At 43.9% G+C, this 23,199-nt stretch overlaps 1 protein-coding gene across 2 annotated transcripts in view; it reads left to right on the top strand.

Annotated features, from left to right (window-relative positions):
- Nucleotides 1–2,303: 2,303 nt before the first annotated feature.
- EZR (ezrin) overlaps nucleotides 2,304–23,199 on the top strand; it is a 70,146-nt gene continuing 49,250 nt past the window's right edge. Inside the window, exons 1-2 of one of the 2 annotated variants that reach the window (XM_045010279.1) lie at nucleotides 2,304–2,469; nucleotides 19,402–19,498. In XM_045010279.1, coding sequence (XP_044866214.1) covers nucleotides 19,487–19,498 — 12 coding nt within the window. In that variant the 5' untranslated portion in view covers nucleotides 2,304–2,469; nucleotides 19,402–19,486. Of the gene's footprint in view, nucleotides 2,470–18,416; nucleotides 18,556–19,401; nucleotides 19,499–23,199 lie in introns of those variants that run through there. The other variant, XM_045010278.1, reaches the window with a different exon arrangement.

Genomic DNA, 23,199 nt, shown 5'->3' with positions numbered 1-23,199 from the left:
GTGGGTTGCTAAGGGAACTTTATTATGTTTGTTATAAATTTTGAATTTGTCATGCAAAAACAGTCAGTGAAAGCTGCAGTTCCAGGCTGGGATAGTAGCATGAATTTACAGCTCATGACCTTTTGGGAAATGCAGTTTATTACTATTTATTTGTGTTGTGATCATAGGTGCTGGAACAAGGGGTTCTGGGGATGCTGCCACACCCCCTGGCTTGAAGTGGTTTCCATCATATACAGGATTTACAGTTTGGTTCAATGGATCTCAGCACCCCCACTATACAAATTGTTCCAGCACCCCAGGTTGCGGTAGTGCCTAGAAGCTCCAGTCATAGCCCAGAACCTGACTGTGTTAGGTGTTGTACAAACACAGAACAAAAGACAGTCCATGCCCCAAAGAGCTTATAATCTAAATATAAGACAAGAGACAACAGGTGGTTACAGACTGATATGGTGGAGCACAAGGAAACTATGAGACAATGTGTAGTTATATCACATGACCATTTGATTGCAGACATTGCTATTTATGAGTGGTTAAAGAACGTGAAAGGAATTTCTGAACTAAATTATGAAAGATGTAGAGCAATCACCTACCATTCACTAAATAAATAGTAACAGCATGAAAAATATAGAATAAAGGTTATATTTAAAGGAAACACCCAACAATGTTATGTTCAGTGTATAAAATCATTGGATCACAGTATACCATCCTTTGCATGGTTATTTGAACAAAGTGCATTCTTTCTGATTTCATAAGGAATGTCCTTTAAAATAAAGATTGGCCAGACACCCTAGAGAAAGTACTGGATCTGATACTATAGTGGTGGAGCCACCTTAGTACCGAGAGTGATAAGAATACATGTAATTTAACTGGATAGGTGGAGACTGATCAGAGAAAAGATTCAGATCCTTTTGGGTGAGGGATTATGGGTATTTCCACCCATAAAGAAAGCTGATTTAAGTAGCCAGATAGCTAACAAATTGGTACAAATAGTCAATGTATTGAACATTTAGGACTGGAAGATTGAGCAATACGATCCTACTTCTGCAATGAGTTCTGCCTGGGAACAGAGGTGCACCCACTCAGAGCTCCTAGCGGGATAGGGGCTTTTTAATTAATCCAAATGAAACCACGTTTTGATGCCATCAGAATTAAAATTAATGGGAGAGTAGAAGAGGAATAAAATAATACAATAAGCCTTATCACTACATTTCCTTCACTATTAATAGACAGTCTAATATAGAGATGTAAAAGGTTAACCAGTTAACCGGTGAGCATTACAGTTAACCAACCTTAACCATTAACCCCGGTGGCCCCACATGGACTGGAAGGACCCCAGCCCCGGCTGCGACAGGCCAGCAGGAGGGACCTGAGTGCCAGCCGGGCACGTCGGGCCAGCCAGCCAGAGGGACCCAACACCAGCCACACCAGACCAGCCGGACCCCAACCCCAGCTGCAGTGGCCTCAACCCCGGCTGTGCCAGCAGGACCCCAACCCCTGCTGTGTCAGGCCCACTGGAGCTACCTCGGTTAATGGTTAACTGGTTAAACTATATAATTTTAATTGTTTAACTGGTTAACTTTTTAAATGGATATTTACATCCCTAGTCTAACATGTTTATGGATTTAGGTTTCACACAGTAAAATATTGCCAGGCACAGACTTTTACTTCAAGATATGGCACTGGCTACCCTTAAGAGGATTTTTAAAAAACCAAGTTCTTTAAGAGGGAAAAAACTAAAATTAGCTGGAATAAGTCATCCTGCCCATGAGAAAAGCACTAGCACTGGGTGGATGAGGAATGTGGCTATAATTAGCCACTGGTGATTGTGTCCTGATTACTCACACAGTAACACAATATTATGGCCATAGTTTACAGTATCACACCATGACATCCGGCCTCAGGCTATGGCTTATGTTAAAGGCTTGCGTTCCGAGTGAATACAAAGCAAGCCCAGGGGAGCTTCAGGAGAAAGAGCAGTAGGTCACCCTAACCCCACCAGGTAGGGAGAGGGACCCACCTGGCCCCTGACGCACATCGCCGCCAGCTCACTGCGAGCGCTGAGCAAAGCGCTGCTATTTATAATGCGCTATTTTAATCGCGTTCGCTCATTGGCCGCCCGCCTTGGTGACGGCACAATCGCACCCAGGGCAAAGTTCCACTCCTCTGCCCATCCCTCCCCAGGAGAGCGAAACGCGCCGGGGACAGGCGGTGTCCTGGGAGCGGCACGCGCGCGGGGGAAAGGCACCGGCTGGGGCGCCGACTTCGCAGGGAAGCCAGGCGCTTGCCCAGGCCGCCGAAGAATCGCGGGGGGGGGGAGTGATGAGGTACCCGATCCAGTGCAGCTCCAGCAGCAGCCCCCTGGCTGGGAGAGCAGCCCTGGCCGGGCTCCCTAATGCTGCATCTTTCTCAATAGCAGTAGAACTAACAAAGGGTGGGACTAGAGGCTCAGGAACAACACCACAGAGAGAGGTAGGAAGAGGAGCCTTTATTCCCTGTCAAGAGGAAATTAGCTTTACTACAGAAGCCAAGTGCACAGTGTAAAACATACAGCTCCAGAAGGAGAAGTGTGGTGGATACATAGACATGGGGAGGTGCTTGGGTTCAGTCTACACTAAAAACATTCTTTGAAAAAATTCCTACTACTATTTCAGCCTCCCTGGAAAGAGCAATATTGGGAGCCATAGTCCATCAGCTGCTTATCAGTGTTTTTAAGTACCATAAGAAAAAGCCTGACTATTGAAGTCAATTAGCATTTTGCCATTGACTTCAGTGGGGCCAGGATATCACCTCATGTCATCTAATCCTGCAAAAGGCTGGTCTAATTAGCGTGTTTCTCAAAATTGTAGCAACAACCAATGAATGGCTCCCTCTGAATTAGGGTTCCTAATGCTGCTAAAACTGGTGGAGGTGAACCCGTGTTAGCAAAGATTGGACATTTTTGTCTGGACCATAAACAGATTTCCAGACAGCACTTGTTACAGTAGTACCGGTCAAGGTTTTGTTACAGTCTCTGTTACAAACATAGATTTGATGGAGATATCCTTAGAAATTTAGTTTAAGCAGGGAGAATCTGTTTGTTCCCATAGAAAGGGCAAAGTCAGTCATACAGCAACATGTTCTTTGTAACAACAAAGTGCCAGATTCACCACTGGCTTACACCAATAAAGGGTGGTAGCAGGAAGTGCACAAGGAGGAGTGGAAGGCAGGGACAGGTTACAGCAACATAAATTTCACTTTCAGGGCTAGAGACATAAGGGATCAACTTGGCTCTGAAAGAAGGCTGCGGCAGCCAAAAAAGGGAACCTGGCCAGAGTGGCCAAAAAGTCCACTGATGCAGCAGCTCATCACAGAGGGTCCTGCCAGCATAGCTCCTGTGGAACTGTTCCACACACAACTTATCAGAGCCCTGACACAGGCTCTATTACCCCTATGGAGGAGAGCCAGTGCATCTCCATGTTGAGTGCAATGGGTGGGAGGGTGTATGCTACACATGACTGCACCGCTTTGCTGAATTTGGCCACACGATAGGAAAATTCTCACTAGTCATGAGTCTACAGAAGTAGGCTTTCTACAAAAGTCCTATTAATCAGGTCATTTAAGATTTATTGTTGGCATAGAACTTAGGCAATTTTAAAATGACAGTAGGCCAAATATATCAGCACTCAGGGCCGTCCCTAGCGGGGTGTGGGGCCCGGGGCAGAAGTGACAAATCCATCACTGCCGGGACTGACCTGTCACTTCTGGGACTGACTGTGCTGGCCAATCGTGCCAGCCCGCGGGGGGCCCCCAAAGCATGGGGCTGGGAGTGGTCACCCCAATTTGCTGTACCCTAGGGACAGCTCTGTCAGCACTCTACATCCAAAAGTAGCCCTAGTGGCTGCTGGTCCATAAAAACTCTCTGGCATTTTTATGCTCTGTAGTTGCAGAAACTATTTGCAACTCCAGTGAGGAACAGGGTCTTCAGCTGCTGCAACCCCTCCTTTAAAGATAGGGTAACCAGACGTCCCTCTCATCTGGTCACCCTATTTAGAGAGGAGACCTCTCTCTAGCTGGTCTGTTTGCTGTACCAGTATGCCCTTAAGAATAGTGTCAGAAGACTTCACTGAGCATGCTCAAAGTGGACTATCTCCTGATCTCACTTACACAGATTAAATCAGGGTAATGCCAATAAAGTTAATGCAGTTACATGAATGTGCTGTGAGAGGGGAATCTGGACCAGAGTCCTCTATGCTCTAATGAAGGAATGGATTCTTCTTCAGTTGACAAAATGTCAGTCAGATGGGCCATCATTTATCTAGGCTACAGTCCCAAGTATTTGGGCTCTTCCCTGGATGACAAGACCATTATAAGGACCCCCAGGAGAGTTATTTCCTTCCTTTAATATCAGTGAGAATCATGATCAGTGGTGTTCCCAGATGTAATGCTCAATAACATGGCAGGCCAGGTGGAGTCAGAACTCTACCTTGGAGGAGGGGCAGTGTGGAATTCCTAATATTTTCTGCAGCCATTTAAATCAGAGAATATTGCCCTGACAGCCAAGTAAAAGATACGCCAGCTGAGATTTGGTGTAACATCCCTTTACTGACCAGCTGCCATGGGGGACAGGTAACCCAGGATTGTGGACTATGGTATTTTTACCCCTTCTTGATATGAGCACTAGTCAAAGTTCAGGGCCTTGTAGGTTGTTCCAGATGGGAGTAGAAATTGATGATGGAGTCTGATATTTTCTCTGATGCAATCTTGTTTATTTACAGGGAATGTACTGAGTCTTCCTCTTGCTTGCAAGAGGAATCAAAAACAGGAGACAGCTTCTTGGTTTATAGCCACAAGCCTCTTTACCCAGCACCAGGTCTAAAAGGCCTCTCACTCTAGCTTCTTCTAGGGTCATACACCCTTGTTCAGGCTGACCTTCTGTCTGTCTCAGACTCTCTCTCAATTTCTTGTGTGTACACAAACTTGTTTCTCCACAATCTAAGGCTATGTCTATATTATAGACTAGAGCCTATGCCAGCACAGTTGTGGTGCCATAGCTATGCCAGCATAGCTCTCTAGGGTATATGTAGCCTGTACTGACTGAAGGACTTTTTGTGTCTGTGTAGGAACTCCAACTTCCCAAACAACATGAGCTATGTCACTGAAAGCCCTATTCCATTGACAACTGCATCAACACTGGGGATTTTTCGTATGCCCTGTTCGACATAGCTCTGCCAAAATAATTTTTAAGTGTAGACCAAGCTGTGCATATGCACGCACACACACACACACATCCCTAGTCAGAACAATAGTCAGTGGAAATCTCCATCCACATGATGCTAGTTTCTGGGCAGAGTCCATTATGCCATGTTTTAGGTGTGGCTACTTTAACTATCTCTCACAGCAACTTTAAATGATGGGTAATTACACACCCATCTGTTTCAATGAGGTTTTAACGCAACCCAGAACAAGACTTAACCCAGCTCAGAACAGTATGTCTCCACTCCAATCAGGAGGCCCACATGCAGCATGTATAGGAATACCTGAGCTAGCTTTGACTGAACTAGCTCACTAAAAATAACAATGTAGTTTCAGCGGCATGGGCTAGCCAGCTGAGTACAATCCTGTTCAGGACCCTAGGTACAGACTCAAGCAGCTAGCCCATGCTACTGTGGTTACACTGATATTTTTAGTGAGCTAGCTAGATCTGCTAGCTCTGGTGTACCTATATGTGCTGTCCTGACTGCAGGTAGACATATCATAAGCGAGAGCATCATCTTGTAGAGCACTGAAACTTTTGCCTATGCAACCAGGATCTACATCCTTTAGGACCTCACGCAGCCAAAAAAGCCGTAGATATTTTCTGCCAGATACTAGTGTTATTACATGTTAATATACATTTGAGAGGGTAGAGGACTTCCTATGTTCTGTTTACTAGTGGACTTGGTGAAATATTCATTAGCTGGATTCAGGCAAATTACTAAAACGAGGCCAAATTCATCTCTGGTTTAAATGCCTTTGAAGTCAATGGAGTCACAACACAATGTATGAGCCTAGAGTGATCTACTTTTTGCCCTATCTCTGCCATTGGATTTCAGTAGCTATTTGTGTTAAATTATACACAAATTTATACATTATACTCAAAATTACTGGATTACCATAAATTAGATATGTATTCCGGTTGCTGATCTCCTGCTATTTCTTACTGATCCTCAGACATCTGTTCTGGCTATAATTCTTTCATAACCCAATTTAGAGATGTATCATGGATTAAACTTATTTACTCTACATTGGATGCTCTACTGAAGAAAATACAGAAAAATATATTTTCCAGCAACAACCATTTAATGTGTTAAAGGGAAGTTTTCTTCATGTAGGTCTGTTGATTTTAATTTTCATATAATCCAGAGCAAATATATTAATTCTCTCTCATTCAGAGCCTGATCAAAAGCCAATTCAAGCCAATGGGAGCCTTTCCATTAACTTCAATAGTCTTTAAACAGGCCCTCAGTGCATCAAAGTGGATCTTTGTAACAGGATGTACCTCTCAGTGCTCTTCACAGGTCTGGGGTTTAGGTAAAAGCACAGTTCATTGATATGTAGTTTAACCATGTGTCTCATATCCTGCATCTTTTGCTAACTCTATCCAAACAAAAATAACAGTGAAATCCAATTTGACAATAATCTTAATACATTTTCAGAGGGTTGGATATTTGGGATTTCCTGATTTCTGGTCTGCTGTCTAGGAAGCGTCAAGCCAGCATTGCTCCTAATTAGCTAAGAGTGATGCTGAAGAGGACCATGATGTACAAGAGCAGAGCTTCAGACCTGTGATATACAGGGGCCATGCAACACTGAAGCTCCCATTAAAACTCTGGAGTACTTACAAGAAGTTTCAATTAGCAGAAATTCAGAAAATTGGGATTGTACTGTAATAGTAAAAGAAACGGGGCCTCTAATCCTGATTAACACGTTACAATTCCAATTGTCAACTAAAATCTCATAGGTGTTTGAATTTAGAGGCAAGAAATATAATTATATGAACTTGCTTATCCCCCACTATTCACTTTTACCTGTAACCAGAAAATTGTCCCTGACTCTCAGACGGATCCACCTCTTAGTGAAGTCAGAGACAGCCTTTCTATTCACTTCAGTGGGAGTTGGATCAGGACCTATACTGGGGCAAATATGCATATAGCTAGCAGCAGTGATAACAGTAGTGGTGATTTGTGTGACTTTCTGTCTCTTATATGCCATAATCTCAATTGTATGGGATACAAACAATTTCAACTAGAATGCAATTATAATTTAATAATTTTCAAAGCCAGATGACATCGGGCCAAATCTTCAGCTGTTGTGTATCAGCGTTGAAGTCAATGCAGCTATGCCAGTTTACACCAGCTGAAAGGCTGACCCCTCATGAAGAAATAAATATTTGTGTGCAGTGTTTTTGAAAAGAACTAGGCACACTTCTCTTGCAACATTCCTTGATGTCAGAGTGTTGCACAGGATGTACATCAGAGCAGAATTTGACCGTAGAACTACAAGGATGAGGAAAGGTGAACTGTGGACTAGGAAAGAATGCAGTTGTTAAAGAATAGCTTAGTTACTAAGGATAACCCAGGTCTAGTTGCTATGGGCTTGGAGCGTGCTATTGTTGGGACATGACTGTAAACACACCACTTCATAATCAACATGTCATAAAATGAGGTTTCAAAAGCTGTATAAATGAGCAGCTGGTAAGGTACAGGAAGATTAATACAGGCAGTGAGAGATTCCACCTTTACATTCAGAAGGCCCTGTATGTTTGAATTTCCTAGAACAATGATCAGGCGGCTTATGTGAAATGAATTTGCCACAAACAGAGGTAGAAGCAGCGAGGTTTCCTGCCAGGCAGTTGATATACCTGGAGAGGTTGAGGCCAGTAGTGAGCTGGAGCCGGTTCCCACAGGTTCCCAAGAACTGGTTGCTAAAATTAGCCCTCCATGGAGAACCGGTTGTTAAAGGGCCAGGGAGTGGGCAAAGAACTCCGGTCCGCGGGCTGGACCATCCTGTTGCTCCCAGGATTCCCAGCTGGGGAGGCTGAGACTCCCCCAGCCCTTCCCCTGCTTCCCCCCAGCTGCAGCGTGGCCAGCCGCCAGCATCAGCTGAGCAGCTCAGCTGAGCTCGGGAGTCGTCCTGCTGCCGCTTTTTGAAAGGCCCAGCAAGGTGGGGTGGGGTCCTGCTGCAAGCTCCAGGGCTGGCCAGAGGGGAGGGGAGGGGGCAAGTGGGGCAATTGGCCTGGGCCCTGCAGGGGTCCCTGGCCCCATGAGGATGTCTCCCCCGGGCCCTCCCCCACTTCTCCCACCCCAAAGAGCCGCAGCATGGCCAGCAGCTGGGCAGCTCAGCTGAGCTCCTGAGTCGTCCTGCTGCTTTGAGCTGCCGGCAAGGTAAGGGGGAGGGGGCTGCAAGCTCTAGGGCTGCCGGTGGGGCAATTTGCCCCTGGCCCCACGGGTATGTCTCCCCCTGCCCCGGCCCCTCCCCCACTTCCACCCCTTAAATCAGAACTTTTTATAAGGAACCGGTTGTTAAGATTTTGGCAGCTCATCACTGGTTGAGGCTGTGTTTGCAAAGCAATCTTGTTGCTTAGGATAGTCATACATTTTGGTTATGAAAACATAAGTTCCAAGTGTTGAGGGAAACCATATGCAATTAGAAGTTATTTTGTATTACAAGGTAGAGAAAAAATAGTATTGATGTGCAGTGCAGGATGCTATTTAGTAAATGTTTGCAGTCTCACTGGTCCTCAAGAAAAAATGCACAAAGTGTATAATGTAATTGCTTCTACTGACTATGGTTTCATTCCATACAAAAAATTACTTTAAAGAATGTTCAGGATGAAAGTTAAGCACTCAAAGGTCAGAAATGCCAATGTTAAGGTTGCATGTCAACTGTGCCCACCTGAATGTGTGCATAGATTCATGAGCACATACTATTATTTCCACAGGACCCATACCTTATTCAAGCTCCAATTCAGCCGGATACTTAAGCACATGTCTAAGTGAAACATACGAATTAATTGAATTCCATAGGACTCTTAAACTCTAGTGAGTTACGAGAACCCACTGAAGCCAACAGGACTACTCCTGTGCTTAAAGTTAGGTAATTAAATGCCTTGCTGATCAATGAGAACAGGATGTGGACCAAAAGCTCTTGTTTTACATTGTGTCATGTTTGTTCATCTCAGCTTGTTGCTGTTCCCACCAAAATCCAGTACTTAATGTAACTTGAGTGTTTACACAATGGAGTAACGAAGGAGGCAATAAATTATTTCCTTTACCAATAGACCAGTTTGTACATTTTGCCCATTGCCACCTGAATTAAGTAATTACACTTCTTTGAAAAAAGTCCACAAAAGCAAAGTATCATTTCTTGTGCTATTGATCACTATTTCTATATAAAAACAACGAGGAGTCCTTGTGGCACCTTATTAATTTTTTTATTTATTTGGGCATAAGCTTTTGTGTGCTAGAACCCACTTCATCAGATGCATCATGAAAGCTTATGCCCAAATAAATTTGTTAGTCTCTAAGGGGCCACAAGGACTCCTCGTTTTTGCTGATACAGAGTAACACAGCTGTCACTCTGAAACCCATTTCTATATAGTTTGTTTTGGTTACATTTTGTATGATATGATAGTGTGTGAAGCATGAAGGTTACCAAGATATAATTCACAGTATTAAGTACAATCCTTATACAAACAATGGGAAGGATCTTATATTTTCATAGACAACATTCTGGAAATCCAAGCATCATTACCTATAAAAATAAGAATAAAAGGAAATGGTATTTTTAAAGAAAATTACTTTTTTTATTGAAGCAGCAAAACAACTTTTATGGGCATTTGACTTTACTTTTAGGGTAGCAGTGGACTTACCTCCACCAATACCAGATCAGCCTGCCCTCAAAACAAAATAAAAAATGCCCCATACTCATTGCTTGTGTTCATCCAACCCACCAGCATGCCGCCTGTGTTGGCATCCATGTCACCTTCAGTGTGTTTCCCAAAGAATATAGGGCCTGATTTTTCCACCCATACTCATGTTGTTTAAATAGGAAAACTCAGTGAGTCAGTTACTACTGGACAGAAATAAGGGTGGCAGGGTCAGGCTCATAAGCTTTCAGTTTCCATATTGGTATGAAGGAGTAATTTATTACCTCAACAGTATGAATGTTACATGTTAAACACATATAAGGCTCAACAGTAATGTCACTTACTGGTTTTGCACCAGAGGGTACATCCACATTACCCACCGCAATTGATCTATCGGGGATCGATTTATCGTGTCTCATCTAGACACGATAAATTGATCCCTGAACGCGCTCCCCATTGACTCCGGAACTCCACCAGGGCAAGAGGCGGAAGTGGAATCGACAGGGGAGCCGCGGCTGTCGATCCCGCACCGTGAGGACGGGAGGTAACTCGATCTAAGATACGTCGACTTCAGCTACGCTATTCTTGTAGCTGAAGTTGCGTATCAGGACTGTAAGTTTGGGTCCTATAAGCAGAGGCTCACTCTAACTGGCACTGTAGTTTGTGTATTTCAATGCATTTGAAACAATTAAAGTTTCCATTCTTCTCCCCTACAAATGAGGGTATTCTATAGCTGAGTTTCCCATAAATGGGTTATATGTATTGATTATTAGATCTGAAAAGTAATCAATTACCTATTACCAATTGCTCTGAAATTGCTTTCGTGAGGTGCTTGTGAGTTTTTGGTGAAACTGTGGCTGTACTGGGATGGGTACCATAACATTGTGGCTTAGTCTCTGGAGAGAAATGAGTCCTAAAGTAAAGCACCTAAGTCTATATTTGGGCACATAGAAAGTGGGTTGTTTTCAGAGGCTGTGAATACCCACAGCTCCCATGGAAGTCTGTGCCTGAGCTAGTTACTGTGTATGCATACAAGAGAGAAACCATGCTCCAAAGCTAAATAAGTGCCTCCTATATTGTATTTATTATTTCATTAGAAATTTCTTTTGTTCCTGTTCCCTTCTCTTTCTCCATACCTTACCACAGTTTCGTCTAACTGGAATTCCAACCCAATAACTTGTGCCCTTAACTTTAAGCCCATTTTTCTGTGGGCCAACATGAAACAAAATGTGTTTATCCATCCTTAATGTATAGGATTGGCATGAGTATTTGTGCACTATAAATATTCAAAAGCTATAGATTTTAAGGGCAGAAGGGACCATTTTGATCCTCTTATCTGACCTGCATAATGCAGGCTTCACCCAGTAATTTATGCATCAAGCTCATAACTTTTGTTTCAGTTTCTGTTTGAGTTATATTGCCCTTGTTAAAATGTGATACACATGAGTCTCATCTTACGCGGGGGTTCCATTCCGCAGTCAGCGCGTAAAGCGAAAACCGCATATAGTCAAAATTACATTGAGATGAATGGCAGGCAGAATCACCTGCACTACAGTTACAGTATTAAAATTGTTATTTTTCTCTTTTTTTTGTTTTGTTTTTGCCAACCGCGTAAAGCTGAAATCGTGCATGTTAAATGCGCGTAAGATGTGACAGACCTGTATTTTAGAAAGCAAACAAAGCTAAAGAAGTGAGTCTGTGCCCACAGTTGTTGAGACACCGTGGCTCCTATTCCTGCAATTCCTATTTTAAGTACAGTATAGAAAAAAAGACACTGTCTCAAATACCACTGTGTGGCAACTGTGAGCAAATGTTGAGTTTTTAATGGCAACCACTGGATGTCTGCCTTTCCTAGTTAACCAATACCATATCAAGGTCACTCTGGTTCTTTTGAATATCCTCCTGCCCCCATCTTTTAAATGTACTTTTTATTTAATTACATTTACAAGCCTTATTTTGAGGATTTAAACTGTACCTAGTGGTGCCTGGACCCATGCTGGTTCTCTGTACAAGAGTGAAATTCACCTTCTGTTTTTAAAGGCAGTATAATAAGAATTACTTTACAGAGTGTTTTTAAAGGAGTTGCTAGGCAACATATTGCAGAACTTCATGATTACCTTTTGTGCCATGAGTCAGAGCTAATTACTTCACAGCACCTCAGACTAGGTGTGTCATTGGGAGGCATTGAAAACTCCATTTACTTTAGATTACCTTCATGCCTAACAGCATCAGGTGAGCAGTAATCAGCACACCACCATTTTCTTCCAGTGAGGCCTCACAGAATACATTTGGTTTGGTGGCCTCCTTGTTTCTGAATTGCCGCTTTGAAGGTACCAGTGGCTGATTAGATAAGGCAGTTATGTGTATGCAGAACTGTATGCAGCCCAAATAATGAAACGTGTTAAGTTTGCTCTCACTGTTTAACAGTGTAGTTTAAAACTAATTGAGGATTTATTTGTGGATGTATAAAGTGCGCTGTTCAGCATGAAACATGAATAGCCCTTTATCTCGGGGAACTGGACAAGCCTATGTCCAACAGAAGTTCGGTTCCAGGTAGGTTCTACAAAATACCAGGGACCAAATGCAGACCTGGTGTAAGAGGGCACAGCTCTACTATGTTCAGAGACATTGCCCCATTTATACAATGCCTGAATTTGGCCCAATTTCTTTAGCAGTGGCCATCCACTTTCAACACGCTTCCATTATCATAGAGCAAACAGAGGATCTCCCTAGGTGTGTCCCTGTACTCCAGTCTCCATCTTAGCATCTTACTCATGATTAAGGTTAAGATTTTGTCACAGTTATTTTTAGCAAAAGTCACGAAGAGGTCGCAGGCAATAAAAAAAAATTAATTGGCGCCTGTGACCTGTCTGTGACTTTTGCTAAAAATAACTGGGGGGAATGACAGCTGATAACTGGTGGCAGTGGGGGGAATGACAACTAGAGCCCAAGCCCCACTGCCATGGCCACAGCTGCAGCCTCAGGGTGTGGGGCTGCAGCCACTGACAGCTGAAGCTGAAGAAGTCATGGAGGACCAGTAAAGTCAGGGAATCCGTGACCTCCATGACTAAATTGTGTCCTTAATCATCACTCTGTTTTTACAGACAAACTGAGCTGCAGAGATGTTAAATGACTTTCCCAAGGTCACAGAGGTCCCATTCCTGCAAAGTGATCAGTGTGGGCAGACCTTTATATCCACAGAGTCCTACTGAGCAGTAGTGGGACCTCAATGAGGCCCAGTTTTATATTCTGACTATTGGTTCCCTGAGCCTCACTCCCAAGCCTCTATTGACTGGACAACATTGCTTTTCCTGTCATTATGGTTACCTTTGTGGAATGAGTAGGTGGCAGGTAGTGATGGGTGGACCTGAAAAGATTCAGAGGTTTAGGTTTGGATATTTAACCAAAACATTCAAATAAATGCCTGACCCTCATCCATGATATCCGAACCTTTGGGGTCTGCTAAATTGGGTTTCATTCCTCTGTGGAGCTCTGTGCCTGCCAACAGCTCCTTGCAGGACTTGAGGCCTTGGGTTAGAAATCTCACAGATGCTGACTTTTCCTGGAATTTCTACAAATACCTATTTCTATTGTGTCCAGACATGCCACAAAGAGTGGCTGAGTTTGGCATTTCTTCTCCTGAGCACAGCCAGAAACCAGAGGCTCACACTAAGGGTACATGAAAATAGAAAATACTGGATAGAATAAAATGCTTTTGAAGCTCAAAAATGTTCACTTAGAATTTTCTGTGAAAGTTTCAGGTATTGGGTTTTTAAAATATGCCATATGTGGAATATTTGTTCCTAGCTTCTGTCAGAGTCTACCCAAAATTGGGCCTAATTCCGGTCTGTGCCACACTCAATGCAACCCCACTGAACAGGACATAAATCCAGGCAGAAATTTGTCCCAGGAATGTCACTTTACATGCTTGATTCTTAGACACGTGTGGAAATTGTTCTTGTGATTCCTGAACATTTTGTGAAACCAGAGCGTGGAGATTCCACAAAAGATACTGAAACGACGTCTGTCCAGCACCCACCCACAGATGACTTAAAACCAAGGTCCTATCTGGTTTCCATGGACATTTGGCCCGATGACCCTTTTCATAAAAGCCAGTTTTCATGGTTTCCTCTCCTCCATTGCTGTGTGCCAGTTGGGGCCACTCTCAGCTCCTCTGGCAATAGCTGCATTTCAGTGGCGATGCATGTGTGTAGTGTAAAGTGTTTTGGGATCCTTCAGCATCAGCACGAAAGGTATATAAATGTGAAATACTATTAACCTCTTGTTTCACTCCTTGTACTTCACCCTCTTATGTTGTTATCACCTTCCTTTTCAATTCTTGAATTGGTGATGATTCCTTTTCTTTGGTGTAGGGACTTCAACCATTGCCTGGTGGAGGCTTGGTGATGGATTGGTTGTGAGGGAGGCATCCCTTTATGCCCAGGCCCTGTACCATTGTGCTACATTTTTTCTGTCAAGTTTCACCTATACTTTTCTGTCCAAATGGAAAACAGGACACTCTGCGTGAGGCTGACCTGAGGACCCCACACACAAACACTGATGGCAGCAGTGGCTGGACTGTGGGGGCTCTTCTGTCTTGTAGCTCAGCTGAATGCCATCACGGGAATAAATGAAAGAAGTATGGGCCTACAGGCGGTTTGCCTGCAGCTCTATACATTGTTCTTATGGAGGGGATACTGTGCAAGCCGGGATGGAAGCACAGGAGCTTTCAAGGAGCTGCCTGCTGCTTTATCCACAGAAGCATATTTGAAGATGCACAGTATCACTGACCCTTCATATTGAAAAATCAAAAGACAGACCTCCAAACTTATTAGATTGGTGTAAAAAATCATGAGATATAAAAAAAATAGGGGAGTTATTGTTATTTTGCCTTCTGGTTTCTGAGCCTTTGGGATGCACTTGGGTCATGTGTTCAAGCTTTTCTCTGTACTCATGAGACCTAGCAACATTTAGTAAAAACAAAAGATGAGATTATCAGGTCATAGAGTTTAAGGCCAGAAGGGAACACCAGATCATGTAGTCTGACCTCCTGTTTAACACAGACCACCATCACCCACGCACTAAGCCCGACAACCAAAATTAGACCCAGTTATTGCAGCCAAACCAAGTATTACATATAATCATGTCTCCAGCAGCTGGGGCTTTAAGAAAAGCAGCAAAGATTAAGAGAGAACATAAAAACGGCCAGAGTGGATCAGACCAAAGGTCCATCTAGCTCAGTATCCTGTCTTCCAACAGTGGTCAATGCCAGGTGTTTCAGAGAGACTGAACAGAACAGGTAATCAAGTGATCCGTCCCCACTTGCCTAATAAAACTGTGAGAGATGGAAACATTGCATCTGGGGTTATGGAGCTTTCTCCTCTCCCCCTTGGACTAGTTGAACCTCAGGATGGAAGAAGGAGACTCTTAGTGAATAAATTGTTGCAATATATCCAGAGGTCTAGTGCTGCCAAAGCAGTCTGGAATGTCATTCTGGCACCTGAAATCCAGGATACAGAGGAGCTCCAAAAATTCACCAGGTGCATAGGGTCACAGCACTACTGAGGTTTGGCCTGGCTGCTCCTCCATGATGAGGGGAAGTGTCCTGGGACAAACCTGAGAGGTGCTGCAGCCTCGCATACCAGGTCACAGTGCCATTCATTACTCAAATTTGGTGCATGCTATGTGAGTGTGGCAGACAATGGGAGCAAGCCATGGCTGGGATTGGGAGGAGCTACCCTAGCCAGGCACAGGAGTGGAGCCAGGGAGGTGCTGGTGAGAGGCCAGGAAGGTTGTTGGCTGTGAGTTCTTGTTGGACTACGGAGAGAGTGTTGGGAAGCTGTGGGGTGATGGATTGGGGGCAAGTGGGGGATGTTGGGGGCTGCAGTGAGCAGGATGTACATCAGGGCTACTGGGATGCCTGGGGGCTCTCAGAATAAGTGGAGTCTAGTGGAGACCCATTGCTAACTTGGTCTGATCAGCCAGTTAAATTGGGTTTATGAAGTGTCCAAACAGCAGCTGGAGCATACAAGTGAATCTTGCCCTTATTTTAAGTTTGCAGAGAATATTAATGTTGTAAAACCAGTATTTTACATGTCCCACCAGTGGTCTTTTTGATTAACTATATGTGTGCTTTAGATGTGCCTTGCTACTTAAAGTCTGGCACATAAATACTGAGTTACAGGTGCTTTATGTTGATGTGATATATGTATTTATTACTAATGTGTGAAGTCTCATAACTGCTGCTGCACAAACTGTCAATTAGATAAAATTTAGTGGTAAAAAAATTACTATAGGTGCCAGGGCCACCCGGGGGCGGGGCAAGTGGGGCAATTTGCCCCAGGCCCCACAGGGGCCTCGCGAGACCTGGCCCTGCAGCGGTCTGGGTCTTCAGTGGCATTTCGGCGGCGGGGGGCCCTTCAGTCACTCCGGGTCTTCAGCGGCATTTCAACAGCGGGGGGCCCTTCAGTGCTGCTGAAGACGTGGAGCAACTGAAGGGCCCCCCGCCGCCGAAGACCCGGACTGCCACCGGGTGAGTACAAGCGCTGCAGCTCCCCCGCTTTGACCCAGGCCCCCTGAATCCTCTGGGCAGCCCTGATAGGTGCTGTATCTTATGATGACGTCATGCACAAGATAGATTTTGGACTGGAGACTCTCACGTGTGACAGAATTACCACCTTAGTATCACTTCTGCAGGGCTCATGCACTGTAAAATTTAGCACTACATCACTGACTGTATCACACAAATACACACACAAATGAGCTAGCCAAAGAAATCAAAAGTGTCAGAAAGTTTTCTTAAGGTGCGAAAAACATCTTGTTTCACATTAGTCAAAAACAGCCCCATCCATGAAAATTTGAAAACTACCAAAAAGACAACCACAAAATCCTCCTCTCTGTGCTGAGAATAAGCATGAAAATTTTCAGCACAAAAGGCGATTGGACGTCTAACATAGGGAATGCCAGTGAAAATGAGGTAGGATCAGAGTCTAAAATAGGGAAAGAACAAGTCAAAAATTACTTAAACAAGTTAGATGTTTTCAAATCACCAGGGCCTGATGAAATGCATCCTAGAATACTCAAGGAGCTGACTGAGGAGATATCTGAGCCATTAGCAATTATCTTTGAAAAGTTATGGAAGACAGGAGACATTCCAGAAGACTGGAAACAGACAAATATAGTGCCAATCTATAAAACTGAAAGAAGGACAACCTGGGGAATTACAGTCCAGCCAGCTTAAACTTCTGTACCCAGCAAGATAATGGAGCAAATAATTAAGAAATCAGTTTGCAAACACCTAGAAGATAATGAGGTGATAAGTAACAGTCAGCATGGATTTGTCAAGAACAAATCATGTCAAACCAACCTGATAGCTTTCTTTGACAGGGTAACAAGCCTTGTGAATAAGGGGGAAGTGGTAGATGTGGTATATCTTGACTTTACTAAGGCTTTTGATACTGTCTCGCACTTAGGAAGGAACAATCAGTTGCTCACATACAAAATGGGATATGACTGCCTAGGAAGGAGTACTGCGGAAAGGGATCTGGGTGTCAGTGTGGATCACAAGCTAAATATGAGTCAACAGTGTAACACTGTTGCAAAAAAAGCAAACATCATTCTGGTATGTATTACCAGGAGTATTGTAAGCAAGACATAAGAAGTAATTCTTCCTCTCTACTCCGCGCTGATTAGGCCTCAGCTGGAGTATTGTGTCCAGTTCTGGGCACCACGTTTCAGGAAAGATGTGGACAAATTGGAGAAAGTCCAGAGAAGAGCAACAAAAATCATTAAAGGTTTAGAAAACATGACCTATGAGGGAAGATTGAAAAAATTGGGTTTGTTTAGTCTGGAGACGAGAAGACTGAGAGGGGACATAATAACAGTTTTCAAGTACATAAAAGGTTGTTACAAGGAGGAGGGAGTACAATTGTTCTTAACCTCTGAAGATAGGACAAGAAGCAATGGGCTTAAATTGCAGCAAAGGTAGTTTAGGTTGGACATTAGGGAAAACTTCCTAACTGGACTAAATTGCCTCTGGACATTGTGGACTCTCCATTGTTGGGGATTTTTAAGAGCAGGTTGGAGAAACACCTGTCAGGGATGGTCTAGATAATACTTAGTCCTGCCTTAAGTGCAGAGGACTAGACTAGATGACCTCTTGAGGTCCCTTCCAGTTCTATGATAAGGAAGAAAATGGAGGAAACGACAAGCACATGCCAAAGTGCTAGGTGCAATGAAAGTGCTTCCTCAAATTATTCGTGGGGAGTACAATGCCGGGTGGGAAGGGGCTAGTGAGGAGAAGAATTTTTGTCCAAAACCCAGGAGCGCTAAAACCAAACAAACCCAAGTCTGGGTAAGTTCCCCAGGTACGTGTGTTATTTGTTACTGGAGGCTCCTTTCTGTTGTTTGCTTCTCTCCCTAAACCCGGAGCTAATGCTCGTTCAGCGCTGCACACTAAAATGCCCCGCGGTCCCGTCTCAGCCCCTATCGGGTCGCGCAGAGGCAGGTGGAGAGCGGGCGGGAGGCGGGGGCACAGCCCCGGCAGGAGGCGGGCCCCCGCTCGGCCATATTGCAGTGGGAGCGGCGGGGCGGGGCCAGAGGCGCGCACAGGGACCCGAGCGCACCCCACGGCCGCCTGCCAGTGCCCAGCCGCCGCCGAGGACAGCCGGGTAAGTCCCGTCCCAGCCCCCCTCAGCCGGCGGGGCCGGAGCCCGGGCAGCCACTCGGCTTCCCCCCCTTCCCCTGCCGCGGGAGGACGGGGCGGCGCTGCCAACAGGTGTTGCGGGGCTTAGCGCGCCGGGAGCTCCCGCCACCGCCTTCCCGCTTCTCCGGGGCGCGGGGCTCCCGGGGCCAGGTGCTGCCCGCAGCGCCGCGCGGCAGAGGGGGAGCGGGCCCTGCCGGCTCCGGGTGTCTGCGGACTGTAGGCAGAGTCCGCCTTCGGCTTGACCCCAAGAGCTGCTGGGCTCCCCTCTTTCCCGGGTGGCTGTTTAAGGGCAAAGGGAGCCAGGTGCTGCCCTGCCCCCTCCTCCCGGGGCTCTCTGGGCAGGACTCTTCAGCGGCTCCTCGCAAGGACTCTAAAGCACCTGCGCTTTGCAAAGCAGGATCTTAATCGTATTGAATGCTTCCGACCTGCTTGCTGGCAGCAGCCCCGGCGGGCTGTGTTGCAAACCTAGGGCTGATAATAGTTTCCAGGTTCTGCCTCCTCCTTCTTTCCCAAGTTATTAAACTTATGCCGCACAGGAGTCAGGAAAGGTGTTGAAATTATATTTAGTCTTATGGGTGTGTCTGGCCAAATGACCTTCTCTGGTTGCAGCTGGGTTTTTTTCCCACTGGGCGAGGTCACTTGTGAGTGTTTTTTTTTAAACCAGTGGAGTGCCTTGGTAATTGTTGGTCATGTATGAATCATCCTTGCTACTCCCCCTGATTACTTAAGAATCCCAGCAGAGGTTTTAAAGTTCTTTACTTTGCCCCCTTCTCAGTAAACTAGAACTTCTTTCCTACTCTCCTGTTATCAGATCTGTTGAGAAGAAAAACAAACACCTTCAAGCCTCCGCATGAGCATTTGTTTCTGGAACAACAGAACCACTGCAAGAACTGAAAATGCCCAAACCGGTGAGTGTTATTTCATGTCTTGTATCTTGTGGTATTCAATGTACATTTTATGTTTTACTTTAGATTAGTAACTTACCGTTTTTTTAGGTGACTGTTTCCTTCTAACACTTTTCACAAAGTGATTACTCTATATCTGGTCTCAGTCCTCATCCTCAAAGGAAATCTGCACAACCCCTTCAAAAAGATGAGCCTGGGATCTTAAATTATAACTGTTAGACACTAAAAAGAACGGACTGAACAGAGACACTGGTTTATAACAATCCATAACTCACCCCCCTTTTTTTTCCCTCCCAGCTGTCTTCCTCTTCCCTCTTTTCCCCCTATGACTGGAGGAGTGTTAATGGGCCCCTTCATCTTGAATGGTCCCTTGAAATATGTATTAACTATTTATGCTGAACAATCTGTTCCACCTTATATATAGCTGTAACACCCTGAGTATATTTCGCAGACCTGAAGAAGAGCTCTCTTGCTCAGAAGCTTGGGTGTCTCACTGACAGAAGTTGGTTCAAGAAAATATACTACCTTGCCTGCCTTGTTTCTCTATTTCCTTCTATGTTGAGAAGGATTATAGAAATTAAGACCTCATAATTTGAGAGATCCATGCCAATTTCAAATCTTTTTGATAGGGCATAGCAGCATGATGAAGTCCTACAACTGTGTGTGTGTCATGTGGGGGGTGCTAGTCTGGCCCGGGGGAGGTGGGGTTAGGGTGCTGGGGGCCAGGCTGGCATGGGGAATTAGGGGGACCCTGGTGCCAGTAGCAGGGGTCGGGCCTGGGCGAGCACTCACCAGCAGGAGGGACCCAGCCCCACCCTGCTCTGGCTCCCGGTATCATTCAGGGGAGGGGACAGAAGCCAGAAGTCATGCATCTGATGAAGTGGGTATTCACCCACAAAAGCTCATGCTCCTAAAGGTCTGTTAGTCTATAAGGTGGCACAGGACTCTTTGCTGCTTTTACAATTTGTAATGTTAACAGAATCATGAATCTGAAGTCCTATCCTCCAGTGCTTAATTTAAACTTGTATTGATTTATTTAGACTTTTTAATTTAAAACTTTTTAAACTAGTATTTAAAATATTACTGTACCTTAATCCAACTACACAAAACTCTACTCCCCAAGGGCAAGTAACTGTTTTGGTGGGCAAAAATATAATTAATTTTGTTAATTTATGGTTAACATGGGTGAGCAGACTTTGCACTTGAGTTGGTACATCTTTGTAATTTTGCAAGGTTGTCTTAAAGGTAGGTGGGGGGGGGGGTGTCCCTTTATAAAAGAGCTAATTTATAGCCTGTGGACTGACAAGTGTCTGAGGCTAGGTCTACTTTGTAGTGACTTAAATATTTTGGGTTTTTTAAAGATTCATTTGCTATTGAAAAGTAATCATTCCAAAAGAGGAGAAATAGAATCATTTCTATGCTTTACAAAGGGGTGTGTGTGTGTGTGGCTATCAGAACCAAAGAACTTGCTGGTTCCAGCAGAATTTAGATCTGAAAAGGGGTTTAGTAATGGACTTTGATTGGAGATGGGAGGCAGAGGTCAACAGCTTGATTAAAAATTATATTGTATTCTCTGTGAAGATATTGAAACTAATATGCATACTTAAAATTCATTGAATAAGTCACTTAATGAATAGGTCACTTCTAGGACAAGAATGCCAAGGGCCTTGCTTTTTCAAAGGTGCTGAACTTTTAAACTTATGGGAACTGCAGATGCTCAGGCCTCAGTTGTGTCAGGACAACTATAACTTGATTTTTAGACTAGAAAGAGAGCATAACAAGTTTTTTTTTAAATCAAATGCATTTTGTATTATGTTCTAAAATCTTCATATATTGGTAGAAAAATACTAACCCTTGAGTAACTTAATAGGGAGGTATTTTATTATGCTCCCATATGTAACTTTTAGAGTTAGCAGTTAAAACAAGATTGTTGCAACTTTGTTATCTTCTAGGATAGGTACTGTGTGTCTATAACAGGAAGAGTCCTGTGGCCTTTTATCTCAGTGTTGACTAGACAGAAACAAATATACGTGTTCTTCTGTAACAGCTCACAGGAAGCACTATATAGGATTTTATTAAAAGGCCTGATTTTAGATTTTATCCAACTATAGGCAGAAATAGCTCAATTTTTTTCTGTGCAAGCTTGGTCCACTTTTTTTAATGCTGTTGCCAACATTGCTACAAATATCTTGGAAAAACCTGTTGCTAGTTGGGGACATACCAAATATAACAATTACTTACTCAAAAGACTAGAGGCCTGATCAAAAGCTCCTTGAGTTCAATGGACTTAAGATCAGGCTTTTGCTGTGTGCTGTGGTCCGCTGTCAGGGGAAACCTTAAAGTCGCTAACCATAAAGGACAAAGTTAGTGCATTACTTCCACTGTATATCTTCCATAGAGGCCTGTCATCAATTTATTTTAAAATGCAGTGCAGCTGTAGCAAGTCTGAGCTCTGTGGCTTTGAGGTTGTTTTTTTTTATAGCTCTGCTTTGGAAAAAGGGTAAACAGATTTGTCTTCCAGTGACTAGCAATTGATGTTCCACCCATCATAATGAAGAGTTTGTTTAATTATGTTGCCAATGACAATTGTACTACTGTCTAAGGTTAACATGCATATGGACTACAGAATGTTTTAAAATAATTCTGAGTGACAATTCAATGTTCAGTAAAAATAGTACAATCGCTCTTCTTTCTTTATGCAAGAATGTCTTTCTATTAATGAGGTAGTAGTGTCCATATGAAGGTCTTTTTGCCTTTGCCCCCCTAGAAAAAAACATGTTGCATTATGAACAATTACATTATGAACATATTGCATTATGAACAGTTTACCCAGTTTGTAATCTGCTTAACAGGAATGCGCATGCGCACACTAATATATCCATTGAGAGTTTTATTAAGTGTATCCATTTGTCTTCCTCCCTCCTCCATGCTGTTTCTCCAGTTTGCATCTTGGTATTGACATTTTTACAGTTAATACGGAAATATCATAGTGTCAGTGGAAAGTGTAACATACTGCAGAGACTATCCTATAACCTTCATAGACTACCAAAGTGGCATTGGAAAACAATCTTTATGAAATCATCCAGTTGGAATAACCTGAATTTATGGGCTCTGATTAATTTATGCTGAAAGGTACTGTAGGCTGAAGAAAAGTTCTTTCATCTAATCAACAAAAGCTGCTTACAACCATGTACTTAATTCTACCTGAACTGAGCATGACACTGGAGCAGTACCTGACAGAGGTTGATATTGTTCCTCTCCTTTTGCTGGCTACTAAGTAAATGGTGAAGAGCCAAAATGTTGACAGGTGCGAGTGAGAGCAGCTGGAGAAAGGGCAGCCAGCACCTCCTTTGGTTGGTTTCTGAGCCATGTGACCTATTGGCTAGGATTTACAGGCATGAATCTGTGGCAGCACCTACTGATATAGCATAAACCCAGTCTTTATAATCAGTACTTAATCTGCTGTTCAGTAGACCTAACTCGTATGTTTACTGGAAAAGGATAGAAGAAGAATGGTACTGGGATTACCTTATTAGAACACATTGCTCTGTCTCCCAATTTTAAATTAGGGATGATTAGTTTGGACTCTTCCCAGCCCTGCCCCTTGTTCTTTACTATCATGGAATAGGATCTTTATCAGTTTATAGGGCATTGTGGGATAGAAATTAAAGCTGTCACATCAGAGCTGGAACTGCATTGTGAGA

Source organism: Mauremys mutica, chromosome 3 (assembly GCF_020497125.1).
Source record: "Mauremys mutica isolate MM-2020 ecotype Southern chromosome 3, ASM2049712v1, whole genome shotgun sequence".
In the NCBI taxonomy this organism is placed as follows: Eukaryota; Metazoa; Chordata; order Testudines; family Geoemydidae; genus Mauremys; species Mauremys mutica.
This window is presented reverse-complemented; position numbering and strand designations above follow the sequence as displayed.